Source organism: Dipteris shenzhenensis, chromosome 17, assembly GCF_047967505.1.
Source record: "Dipteris shenzhenensis isolate YYH24624 ecotype China chromosome 17, Dip_SZ_1.0, whole genome shotgun sequence".
NCBI lineage: Eukaryota > Viridiplantae > Streptophyta > Polypodiopsida > Gleicheniales > Dipteridaceae > Dipteris > Dipteris shenzhenensis.
In genome coordinates, this window is record NC_141612.1 from 25,684,004 (window position 1) to 25,697,746 (window position 13,743).

General features: G+C 44.8%; 1 protein-coding gene across 3 annotated transcripts in view; it reads right to left on the bottom strand.

Moving 5' to 3' along the window:
• Positions 1-13,743, bottom strand: part of LOC147891901 (methyltransferase) — a 111,277-nt gene that overhangs the window by 76,110 nt on the left and 21,424 nt on the right. For 2 of the 3 annotated variants that reach the window (XM_087388427.1, XM_087388426.1), the window contains exon 3: positions 2,490-2,618. The exons of the other annotated variant lie outside the window; for it this stretch is intronic. In XM_087388427.1, the coding sequence (XP_087244553.1) occupies positions 2,490-2,618 (129 nt within the window). The remainder of the gene's footprint in view (positions 1-2,489; positions 2,619-13,743) is intronic. 3 annotated transcript variants of the gene reach the window in all.

Sequence of the window (13,743 nt, forward strand, 5' to 3'; positions counted from 1 at the left end):
CACTTTCTTTGAGTGTAGGGATTCTTCGCACTCCAAATGGGGGCCTAGTTTACAGGAATTCATTTTCTGTCCTAGTAGATATGGCGGAGATTGTGGAGGAGTTTTTATGTCCTCCACTTTTGGGAATGCTGTTATTGGATTTCCTATCGACAGAGCATCTCCTTCTGCAGATATGGGGGTTCTCTCCCCCATGGATTTCCCTCCCCTTGGCAGTCTTGGCAGAAGGGCTTCTCCTAACTTCCTCACAGTTATGAGGATGTCATGTGGAACATACGGGGCCTTGGTGGTATGCACCAGTGCCGCTGTAGGAAGCTGAATCTGTAATCAACTTCATCCAATTGTCACTAGAGATCCCATTGATATTCTTTTCATCCAAAAACACAAATTGGATGCTAGAGATTGTGCCAAGTCAGGTAAGATGCTTCCCGGTTTTACTTTTTGGTCACCTGCAGTTGGCACTAGTGGAGACACTTGCATTTCAGTTTCAGACTCCATTCTCCCCTTGGTTGTCATACATGGAGTTATCATTCCCTCTAGAGCTCAGTGGATTCTTCTCTTGATTGAGGGACGTAAGGTTGGCTTCCTCAACCTTTATGCACCCAATAATAGAGGGGATTGTGTCCTGTGGAAAGAGCTGCCCTCTTGGGCTCCCATTGCATATTCATGGGTTATTGGAGGAGAATTTAACATGGTGGAGTTGCCTTCAGATAAGACAGGGGGTAGAGAGCTGGTATTCACTCCTTGGAGAGAGCAACCTGTGATGCCTTCCTTTTTCGATTCAGTGGCAAAGATTCATGGTTCGATGATGCCTTTTACCCTCAGCCACAATCACTCATGTTTTCATGGTCGAACTGGAGGTTGCAAGTGCCTATCCATGCATGGATTGATAGGTTCTATGTGGATGATTGAGATCTGAACAGAGGTGGGTCAGTTTGTATTTCCACTCGGGTAAGGAGGAGCCACACAGAAGACTTCCTGGGTTATTTCTTCTTCTTTAGGCAATCTCTAGCGAAATGACCAAGGGTCCTACAAATCCTGCACTGATCCTGTCTATCTGCAATCTCAATCCTTAGCCGAAAAAAGGAACCATCTGGGCGTTGAAGCATAACATGGAAGCTCCATATCTCTTTGCAATGAAACCCATGCCATTTGAGCTTTGTAGCAAGAGCGCTATATGCTTAGGTGGCAATATGAAGGAGAATGTTAGGGTTAGAAACAATGATCCTAACTCTCAGCACCCATTAGACATAACTCCCTCCAATGAGGAAGAAGGCATGCCGGGGGGGATCTCCATGACCACTCCAAAGGATTTTCCAATAGTAGCAAGGTGTCGATGGTACACTTGAGGGAGGCCGGCAAAGCGGAGGTAACCCGACTATCCTTCTCAATAGGATTAAAACCCTAAGTGAATGGTTATAAAAATATCCTCCTGGAAGCTAGCCCCAAGGGGTTATCCTTGAGCACCGAAGGCAATGGCCTCAGGAGAACCACCAAAAAGAAGCCTCATCCCAATAAGCGTACATGTGAAATGTGAGGAGCGAGGCAATCTGGTAAGGCTGCAAGCATCCAATCCCTAGCTTGCGATCCAAAAGGGTGGGACCCATGGATGCGAGCGAAGAGTGAAGTAGAGCTTTCAAGCTCTACATCCTTTATGAGCTGCTGCAACTTGTCTTTTGAAAAAATAATTGTCTTCGTGGCTGGTGGAACGGTTGACTGAATGAGAATCCATTCGTCAATCCGAGTGAAGAGGTTGACTCGAACACGGTGTAGCTCTGTTCGTCAATTCTCGCTGCAGAGGGAAGGAAATACCTGTTTTTTTAGAAGGAAAAAAAGGGCTGAAGGGGACGGGGGCTGAGGATGAGGGGGAGAGGGAGAGGGGGCTGAGAAGAGAGAGAGAGCTGAGGTAGAGGGGGGTTGAAAGGAGGGAGAGGGGAGGAGGGGTGAGAGGAGCTGCAAGGGAAGGTGGGCAAGGAAGGGGGAGGGGGCGGGGCTGCAGAAAGGGGTAGAGAGGGTAGGAGGAGCTAGAGGGGGAGGGGCGGGGAGGGCTAGAGGAGAGGTCGAGGGGAGGTGTAGAGGCTAGAGGGGGAAGCGGGGGAGTAGGGGGGCGGAAAGGCAAGTAGGGGGGGGAGGGGGGGGGCCGGGGGGGGGGGGGAGGGGGGAGGGGGGGGGGGGGGGGTGTGGGGGGAATGCAGGAAGGGGAGGCGGAGAGGGATAGATAGGGGGGCGGAGATGCAGGAAGGGGAGGCGGAGAGGTGTAGGGAAGGGGGTGGGGGAGGGCAGCAGGGGGTTGGCTTCCTCTTCTGTGAATGATAAACCTGAGCTAAAAGGTACACTGACCCTCCTACATCAACCTGGACCATTCCCTCTTCTGTGAATGATAGTGTAAACCAACTAAGAAGGCAAAATAATAACAGAAAGCTGCTTCCTTTACAAAACCTAGGCTTATTGCTTATTATAACCATGAAGACAAAATGCATAAAGCCTTGTACCCGAAGAATTTTGTGTGTTGTCCTTGGTAAAACGTTCTCTTTTACAGCGACTAATTTCCCCCCCTTTCTCTCTTGTTGAAGTTGTTTCTTTAAGCTTTTTGACAATTGAGCTTCTGTCATGTCAATAATCTTTCAGACACAAATACATCCAAACAAAACACAAAATTAGGACATGAGCACCTCAGCAAATGAATTATAAGGTTGCCATGCATCGTTATAATCTTGCACACAAAGAATTGCTGAAGGCACCCCATTTTCGTCTTCAAAAAGCAAAACACACAACCTGACTGTTGTCCATGATACGAATAAATGCAAAGTCACTATTGAGCCTATAGAGCCAAGCCCTTACAAACAAGCAGCTATAGGAGGTAGCTTTGATAACATCCTTTACCAAAATTACAACGAAAGGAAATTTATTCAGAACCCGAATTACAAAGCAACTTCAACAAACACAACCTTTGAGAATCGTCCGTACAAAGCTTACCTAGCACATGTAACTTACATCCTCCATTTACTATCAACATTCAAGGACCTTGACTGTTGACCAGCAACGATTTGTGTGCCTGCTTCTTGCAAGGGCTAGAATATTTTAGCACTATCGTTCCATCCGTAGCAAGACTAACCAAGGCCTGACCATGATTAGATAATCTAGGGATAAGCCACACTAAACTAAGATCTGGCATGGATCTAGGGTTAATGGTAGCCTAGCCTAAACTTGGCCGTGGCCAAGGTTAAGACCAGACTGATCCAATATCAATGATGAATGAGGGTAAAGGCACAGTCTAACCAAGGGTTTGCACTTATTAGGTTGACACTATAGCTAGTGTGAGTTAGGTTTCTATCCGGTGGATAGAGCTGATCCAAGAAAGGCAAAGCTAATCTAGAAAAAGCACAGGCTTTTGTGGAAAGTGAGCTACTTTAGGTATTGCTTCTAACAGCGAGGGCCAAATGCTAAAGATAGCTAAGACTAGGCTTGTAAATAGAAGCCAAGGGCTTAGAATCCGAGATATCCGTGTGATTGGTACTTCCTTGGGACGTGGATTTGTTGGCTCAAAAATGGTAGCCTGGTGGAAGGGGCATGTGGTATAGAAGGCATGACTTGACCTTCAAAGGTGGACTACTTTCCATGATGGTCTAGATTTCAAGCTGCAAGGGTGGTTCTAAAATTGTGGACCTATGGGTGAGAGGCGACCTCAGTAGCTCAAGCCGTACCGGTCTGGTTCCTTTAAGTTGCTTGCACTTATCTTTGTGTGATTAGTGAAAGGCTCCTAGCTCATACTCTAGGGGCAGGGCCTAACTATCAGTTTACAAACATTAGCTCCAAGAAGTAAGAAAACTAGCTTTGTACTAGAGCATGACATAGACTCTGCTTTTGAATGTTCTTCTTGAATTGATGAGAAATGTATAATATCAAAATTGAAGATATTTGGCAAGCGTGTGCACGCACACAACTGCCTAAAACTAAACATTTAAACATGCTAAAAAATTTCTGCAATGCCCACAAGTTGGGACCATGTGCTTCGACCTGAAAGCATTGAAGCTCGTTACATGCCAAAAGAACCAACAAAGGTAAACAACACATTTCTACAAGCTTGTGAAGTTCCAAGCACTGATAAATTCCAACCGCGCCTTTAACGTCTAAAGGTTTTTTCTTACAAATTGAAAACCCATTTTGGTGGGCCCTAGACCAAGTCTAAATCGGAAGCCCTTCTCTCATTTATTTCTAGGCACTGAACTAAACATGACACAATTGCTAAAGAATCGAAGAGAGGGAGGCAAGGAATGGACAAGGGGCTACTCCAAGATGGCACTTCAAAATCCTAATAGCAGACCTACGAGAAGGCAAGATAGCCAGAGGATCCAATATAGCAAGAGCCAACCACCTTGAGACTCTACAGGCCTACCCTATTGCCTTAAGAGGTTACAGTAATGATCCTCCAGCCTTGGAAAGGTGACACCAGAGGTGGTTGGTAGCACAGCCCATCCATTTTAGGGATTCAATTTTGCAGCCTCTCGAACAATGTAGTGGACTCTACTTCTCTTTGACCTGCAAGTGAAGGATCAGGTGATGATTATACTTGGTGATTGGTTGGGCAAGCACAGTTGGGCCCTATGGATGAAGTACAAGAATAGGGCCACTTTCAACTTTCCTTTCCACAAGGCAAGTCGATGCTTTGAGGCTTGCCATGACACAAAAACCAAGGTTGATTATCTTAGGGTGTTTGGCTCATAGCACATGCACATGTGCCTCAGCAGATGAGAGGCAAACTGGATCATAAGGCATTGAAATGCATTTTTGGTGGATATAGCAAAGAAATTTAGGATTATCGTCTCTACAATCCTCTCACTCAGAGGATTTGTCCGCTATAGCAGTGAAAGTAAGATAGCTGCCCACAGGTTCACTGAGGTATTTTAAGGGTGTTCCCACTGCCAGTTGATAGCAGAATAGAGCAGCCAGCAGAAGATAGTGTTTGCAGCTTGCACAACAGACTTTGGATGCTCCATATCAGGTCATGAACAGTCAGCCACATTGCTTACCCGGTGGCTGATGCCAACTTATCAAGGCAGTACGCTGTTAGCTTCTCTCACTAGTACAACAAGGGTTGGTTCAAGACGTTCAAAAGGAGCACAATATGCTGATTCAGCATGGATGAGCACACTTTGTCATGCATAGAACCCAACAGCTTCGAGGATGCTCAAGACAATGAGCATTGGATGAGATCCATGAAGGCAGAGTTGGATTCAATCCACAAGAATAACACGTGGGATTTTGTTGGACCTGACCATTGACAAAAAGGCTACTGGGACTAAGCGAGTGTACAAACTTAAGAAGAAATCTGATGGTAAGTATAAGACAAGGTTAGTTGCCAAAGGCTATTCCAAGCAGAAGGGATGATGAAACCTTTGGCCCCACTCTAGGATGACCACCATTAGGTGTGTTGTTTCATTGGCTGGTCATCATGGCTGGAAAGTAAATCAGTTGGACATGAAAACAACCTTTCTGACGGGGAGTTGCATGAGGAAGTCTATGTGAGTCCACCTATTGGTTTCAAGATGCTTGGTCAAGAAAAGCGCAAGCTGTTTATGGGCTCAAACAAGCTCCATGGGCTTGGTATGAGAAGATTCATACTTATTTGACCAGCCAGAGTCTAAACAACAGTCCAACTGAAAGTATCCTATATGTCAAGGACAGCGGTGGATTTGTTGATAGTTGTGGATGACATACTGCTCACAAGCTCCAATGAAGAGAAAATTGCAGAATTCATGAAAGATCTTGAATCTTGACTTGGAATGTCGAATTTGGGACTGTCGCACTATAGTTGAGAATTGAGTTTGTGCAGCCGCAAGAGGGCATTGTCATGAAACAGTCCAAGTATATACAAGGACTGTTACATAGGTTCAACATGCAGAATCGTAAGCCAATTTCAACTCCTGTTGAGCCGAGTCTTGGACTCTCAAATTATGATGATGCTGAACCATTTGAAGTCACTCTGTACAGTCAAGTTGTTGGCTGCCTCATTTATCTATGCAACACACGTCCTAATAATCAGTTTAAGGTGTCATGGGTGAGCATGATATATGCACAGCCTGCAGGCCACTCACTGTTATGTAGTAAAATGCATTTTTAGATATTTGTAGGGCACCATGCATATCTTGGGATAGGCCCATGTAGCTATAAAAAAACCATCAATAAAGGACACAAAATATAGCTTCTTTCCCAAGGATGGTGTCCTCATGAGACCAAACACATCAATGTGTATGAGCTCCAATTTTTTGGCAGCTCTAGATCCATCTCCTGGAAAGACATTCCTATGTAGCTTTCCCAAAATGATTCCTTCATAAACACATTTTGGAGGGGTCTCTATTGTAGGCATATTCAATACCATATTATGTCTCTAATAGCAACAAAACTACCACAGATCACATGGCCAAATCTCGCATGGCACAATCGTAAGCCAATTTCAACTCCTGTTGAGCCTAGTCTTGGACTCTCAAATTATGATGATGCTGAACCATTTGAAGTCACTCTGTACAGTCAAGTTGTTGGCTGCCTCATTTATCTATGCAACACACGTCCTAATAATCAGTTTAAGGTGTCATGGGTGAGCATGATATATGCACAGCCTGCAGGCCACTCACTGTTATGTAGTAAAATGCATTTTTAGATATTTGTAGGGCACCATGCATATCTTGGGATAGGCCCATGTAGCTATAAAAAAAACCATCAATAAAGGACACAAAATATAGCTTCTTTCCCAAGGATGGTGTCCTCATGAGACCACACACATCAATGTGTATGAGCTCCAATTTTTTGGCAGCTCTAGATCCATCTCCTAGAAAGACATTCCTATGTAGCTTTCCCAAAATGATTCCTTCATAAACACATTTTGGAGGGGTCTCTATTGTAGGCATATTCAATACCATATTATTTCTCTAATAGCAACAAAACTACCACAGATCACATGGCCAAATCTCGCATGGCACAATTATCCATCTTCCACTGCAGAAGTTATTGTTACCACACAAGCACTTTGCATACTATTGTCATGTGTATCCAACAGATATAAGCCATGATGTAAAGTGCCTGTAGTGACTATCCGGTACTCTCTCTCTCTCTCTCTCTCTCTCTCTCTCTCTCTCTCTCTCTCTCTCTCTCCCCCCTTGATTCCGATCCTATTATACGCAGATGACGTGGTCCTACTCTCCTCCTCAGCTGAGGGTCTCCAGCAACATTTAGATGCGCTTGTGATACACATGATTTGAAGGTTAACTTGGGTAAAACCAAGGTTATGATCTTCAACACGTCTCAGGCGGCCGCACTTAGAGAGCAATTTACCTTCAACACAGCTCCCATAGAGATTGTTCCATCTTACACATACTTCGGTGTCCTCTTTTCAGCTCCGATTTTCATGATGCGACCAGCTATGCAGGCCTGTTTGAGCAGGGGATATGCCGCACTCACCAGACTCGAGTGCCAAGGCTTCCACTCACATTTTCAGGATCCCAAAACCAAGTCTCTTCTTTTTGACGCAATGGTCCACCCAGCAGGGATGTATGTAGTCCCTTTTGGGGGATAGACTTATCAGAGACAGATTGGTCCCGTACAAAGAGACTTGAGGTTCTGCTTCTCACTTGCACGATCCACAGTAAACCATCGGTCCCACATCAGATCATACTTGCAGAGTTTGGGGCCACCCCTCTGCAGCTTAATGCAGTTCTCCATTATCTTCATAGGATCAAGGACTTTGGTACCACGACCTCATCTATGGCATGGAGGCGGAGGGGGATGAAAGGAGCTGGTATGCTAGGACAGTAGATGGCTCACAGGCTTGGGGCTACAGATAGACAGATTGCCACCGTTTCAGTATAGCCTTGAGGCTCCATCCATTCTGCTTATCTATCAGGAGGTGAGCCAAGTCATCAGAGAGGACCTATTGCAATTTGCAACTCTACGCATTCAAGACTTGGTTAGCACCTATTGAGCTTTCGGTGAAACTCGGCTTCTATAGAGATCATTGCTTACGGATCTCACAGGGGAGGTTCATCGGACTGCCGGGCTACACACAGATTCATCTCTCACATGCACTGAGGATCTCAATGGGGCAATTTCGGGTATCTTGACACAGGCTACGAGTTGAGACAGGATGAACAGAGGGCATTCCATGCAAGACGGATCTGCACTTTATGTGATATGCACTCTCTGAGTGAGTTGAAATCTATATTATAAAGATATTGGTGTCGTCAGTGGATCTCATAGTATACAGGGCATCTAAAAGCATAGTGATCCTCTGTTTTGGTCTCCTACAAGAGGAGCTCATCTAATAGTGGCTCAGAATTTGGCGAGGGTTGGCATTTAGAGAGAAAATTAGTGATAGAACGCTGTCGCTCAACCTAACTTGGTCCATCTTTCCTGCTCTATAGTCCGTGATGTGGCCGGAGGTCTGACAAGTGCTATCGTCACTCCAATGGTGTCTCCCCATGACGAAGAGAGAATCTTGTCAAGTTGAGTACAGGGCAGCTTTCACAACCACAGTGGAATGTGGTTCGTTGAGACGTTTGTTGAAAGATCTACATGCATTATTGGAGGAGCCTACTCTTATACTCATTGACAGTCAGAGTGCCATTGCCATGGCGTGGAATTATGTGTCTCATGCACATACGAAACACAAAGAGATACATTATCATTGTGCCAAGGATTGCTACATGTAAGGGAGATCGGCTCGGTCTTTTGCCCTACGCATTAAAATGTGGCAGATCTTTTCATCAAAGTCTTACCTCCTCCAAAGTTTGAGGCTTTCCGCAAAGCTTCAAACATATATTTGTTTAGTGATTGAATTATTCCTTGTACATTTTGACATTGTCATTGCAAGCGGTGTTATAAATATTAATCTCTAAATCAGTGGCCAATGTAACGAGGGGCTAGAGGCATTTTTTCCATTTAGAAGGTTTTTTTTTCTAGCGTCAGTTATAGAGTTTGTAATTAGGGGCCATTTTAGGTTAACTAAGGTTGAGTTAGTCACCAAATGTATGTTGATCACACTTAGGATCCATCCTAGTCTTTTGTCTCTATGACTACTCTAGTGTTTTGTCTCTATGACTACCCTAGTGGTCTCTCTCTTTGTTGCTGATGTGCAATCTCATTAGCTTCCTTCAGTTTTGTATTCTCCTTGAACTATTGCTTCATTTCCAACACCTTTCTCATCACTATTAACAAACAACAGCTTGTGACCAGCAGGCTATTGTTTCCTTCCACTCATAGCTAAAGTTCTTGCAAGGACCTTCCTCTTCCAAGGTCCTAATCTTCAACACATCCCGAGCAGCCATGCACAGAGAGTAGTTCACTCTAGATGGATTATCGGTGAAGGTCATCGCATCCTACACATATTGGGAGGGGGATCCGGTCTCTTGTCGGATTATCGTGAGCGACCAGCGATGTAGGCTTGATTGAGCGAGGAAAATGCCGTAGTTACTAGACTCAAGGGGCAGTGCTTTCACTCTCATTTGCACGATCTCCCGAGCAATTCTCTTCTCTTTGACTCCTTGGTTTGTCTAGAGGGCATGTATGGATGTTCTTGATGGGAGCCTTACCTATTAGAGGCAGATTGGGCCCTTAGTGAAGAGGCTCTAGGCTCTCTTGTTATCCACAGATGATCTGCAATAAGCCGTCAGTCCCACAGTAGATAGTTCTAGATGAGTTTGGGACATCTCCTTCATAGCTTGACACAACATTTTAGGTCATCACATCTCTATGGAGAGTCAACGACTATCGTTTCTTGACCTCAAGTTGACGTAGGTTATCATGGCTAGTTCTATCTTCATCCATGACTTTAGCGCAACTAAGGGCAATTAGAGGTGTCACCACAATGTAAATATCCAAAGTCAAAGTACAGTTGACCATTTATCTGATCATAATTAAAGAGTTTTCATAGATGTTAATTATGGTCAAAAAAGTGACTACGGTCAAAGATACTTGACTCTGGTCAAGTAAGCCTGACTTCCGTCGAGGAGACTTTGTTTATTACCAAGAGGGTTAACTGCAGTTAACCAAAGAACCACAGAGCTGACTACGGTCAGACACTGTTGACTTCGGTCAACGAGACTTAGCATGCGCCAAGAGGATTAACTACAGTTAACCAAGATGTGCCAACTTCGGTTGGAGAGACTTGATTATAATTAAGGCGCCTCAACCCTTGGTCAAAGCCCCTTAATTATAATCAAGAGTGTTGACTCTGGTCAACCAGAGAATAGATATATTTATATATATTTGTTATATGTGCACATGTGTTCAGTGGGGAGGCCCACCGTGACTAGAATTAGTCCACAGTGTGTTATTTGCATGCAAAGCGCTAACAATTAATGAGTGCCATGGTGGTGCGCTTTACTTAATTGTTGCAGGTACTAGGAAGGGTTATTTTCCTAAGCGCTACGGAGCCTAACAAGCATCTAGGAGGCGGTTCGCGTGACCAAGTGCTTCAAAGACTCCAGAGTTGCCCTTAGTGGCATGTAATAGGACTTAGTCTAGATTTTAGACAAGTGGCATGTTGCCAATTTGAAATGAGCTTGAAGCTCTTGTAATATTGATTTTCACGTTGGAATTTTGTATGAGCAGCTTCACGCTAATCTCTCTCTGTACTCAGAATTTTTCAATGAATAAAACACCTTTCGCGGGGTCCAGCCCAACAAGTTATCCTGGGCCCTAGTTGCTTGCAGAGTGAATGAGAGAGAGAGTGTGTGAGAGAGAGGTAGAAAAGCACAGCAGAAAAATGTTTATGCATAGGATATGGGTTTCACGAGGTTGCATTGGTATCAGAGCAGGATTAAAGGCTTTCTCAAGCCTTTGACGATCCAAGCAGAGTGTTGCTAGCTTCGGCAATGTGCAAAGAAAGAGAGAGAGCTTGCTATGCGCAACGGACAAGGCGTTAATTTGCTTACGAACTACTCATGCACGTGGGATTGCATCAAGCAAGAGCTAATGCGGACCCTGAGTCCTGAAGAGGAAAATTGACGAAGAACTACGCAAGCGATGGAATTCTACATTAAGCTTATGCAATGGTAGAGACTAGCGGGGTTTTGAAGCTAGCAAAGGAGAGCAAGGTCCTGTGAAGCGGCTCAGTGAACAATAAACTTTGGGGAAATTTCTCTGTTGAACGGCGAAGGAGCTTCAAGGTCGGTGCTGAGTAAAACAGCTATCAAGAGAGAAACAGAGATGATGGCCGGGAGAAATGAACACAACGTGACGGACGGAGAAAAGGGCCAGCCCCGAATGAACATTCCTGTTGTGGTGATGATGCACGACGCCATCGTGCGCGACATTTTCTTCAGGTGAGTGCTTGACGATGGCGCTCACATGGTGCTGATGCAGGCGAGCTGACGTGGCCACAAGTACGTGATCATGTGGCAAGTAGCAATGCAGAGCAGGTGGTTTTGACACATGGCAGCGTGGGGATCTGTGTTGACGTGCCAGCGATAGAACAGTGCTGACGTGTCATTTTGACACGTGTCAACTGATAAGATATACCCACATGCAACAGATGATGTGGTAGCACACATGGCATCTAGCTCAGAGCTGACATGGTGCACTGACACGTGGCAGCCAGCCTGGCAGACCTGTGGTTAGTATGACCCTGGTCAGGTTAACTGCAGTTAGCCGACCCTGGTTAGAGATCTGGTCAGAGGACAGCCTAACTAGACTGTCTAATTAACTAGACTAGACTGGTCCAGTTAACCAGTTTGGTTCAGTCAGTGGCCAAGTTACAGACTAACTAGTCTGTCAATGTAACCAGACCAGACCAGTACTGATCTGGTTAGAGTAACCAGCAGTTACCCATCTGGTTACTGTCCCAAAAGAAAAAAAAGACAGTTGCAAAGATTGTTTCTGCTAGCAGTTTTCATCTACCTGAGAGAGTATTTACTGTCAGAAAAAGCAGAAACACAGTAAAATCAGAGATTTGCAGAAAAGAGAAAATGCATGCCTTTGTGCACAGGAAAGATGAACCAAATGCATTCTGAGTGCTTTTTGCAGCAACCAGGAAAGGGGCAACACAGTCGTTGATGCTTTAGCCACTTTGTGGGTATATGCTTTGAATTGACAGCCCATTACTGGCACAAGTTGTGAATGCAATACACCTCTTGCTGAGGTATTTCTTTTGGGAAAGCAAAGGCTGAGTGCATCAGTTGCATACACCTGTTGCGTGAGAGTACAAAGCACTTGTACCTAGACCTAGGACTAAGTGTCCTAGGTGTCACATAGGACTAAGTGTCCTATGTGGCCTAAAAGGCACTAACACTATAAGTGCCTATATTAATGCCTACAAGGCACATACCATGGCCTATAGGGCATCACTAGAACCACCAGAAGATGGCCTACAAAACCCCCTCCATGGGATGGGCTGAAGTATTCTAGAAACGTCTCAGAATACCTAGTATTTTCTGGTCATGGTGGCACATGTTCATCCAAAAGGATATAGCCACCTATGAATGTACAAGGGATGTCAGATCATGTAACAAAGGGAACCAAGTGTAAAGCCTGTCGGAAGCCTTCGAACTTGGGACGAGGAAGTGCCTTTGTAAACATATCTGCTATGTTGTCCTCTGTGGGAAGATAGGACAACTCTATGTCTCCTGCTGACAACTGCTCCCGAACATAATAATAGTGAACTTCAATATGCTTGGTACATGCATGAAACACTGGGTTACGCGCATTGGCCAAAGCACTCTGGCTGTCAGTGTAGACAATAGTGGAGGATCTTTGACGAATACCAAGATCTGTAAGTAACCGTCGAAGCCAAACACACTCTACTGTAGCAGTGAAAGCTGCCTTGTACTCAGCCTCATAGCTAGATGTGGCAACTATTGCTTGCTTCTTGCTGAGCCAAGAGATACATGAATTGCCAAGCAAAAAACAATTGCCAGTATGTGACACTCTGGTGTCGAAACAACCTGCCCAGTCACTATCCGTGTAAGCATGCATGGTAAGTGAACCCTGATCACCATAAAAGAGGGCTAAATTATGAGTGCCTCTGAGATATCTGAAGACTCTCTTCACTGCCTACCAATGCTGTGAACTAGGCATGTGCATGAATCTGCTGAGCTGAGATACTGCATATTGTAAGTCAGGTCTGGTGTGACATAAATGAATAAGGCATCCAACAGCCTGCTGATAAAGAGTGATATCACATGGTGAGCTCCCATCATGAGCTGAGAATTTGAAGCCAAGGTCCACTGGAGTAGAAATTGGCTTGCAATCCTCGAACTGAAAACAATCAAGGAGCTGTCTAATATACTTGGACCGTGACATCATGATACCCCCCTCAACATGAGCAAACTGAATGCCCAAATAATAGTGGAGCTGTCCCATGTCTGACATTTCAAAAACCTGCTGCAAATCAGGCTTGAAAGCTGCAATATGCTGAGTATCTGGGCCCGTGATGAGCATATCATCCACATATAAAATCAGCACTAAAAAATCAGATCCACTCCCACGGACATAAAGAGTGGGTTCTGTGGGACTATTCTGAAAACCAAGGGATAGTAAGTGTGCATGAATTTTGCCATACCATGCCTTGGGTGCGTGCTTCAGACCATGAAGGGCTTTTCTAAGCCGGCATACCTTGTTTTCAGAATTAACAACCTCAAAGCCAAGAGGTTGTGTGACATAGACTTCTTCCTACGGATCCTCATGAAGAAAAGCAGTTTTGATGTCAAGTTGGTGCACTTGCCAATGGTGATGGGCTGCAATGGCAATGACACATCT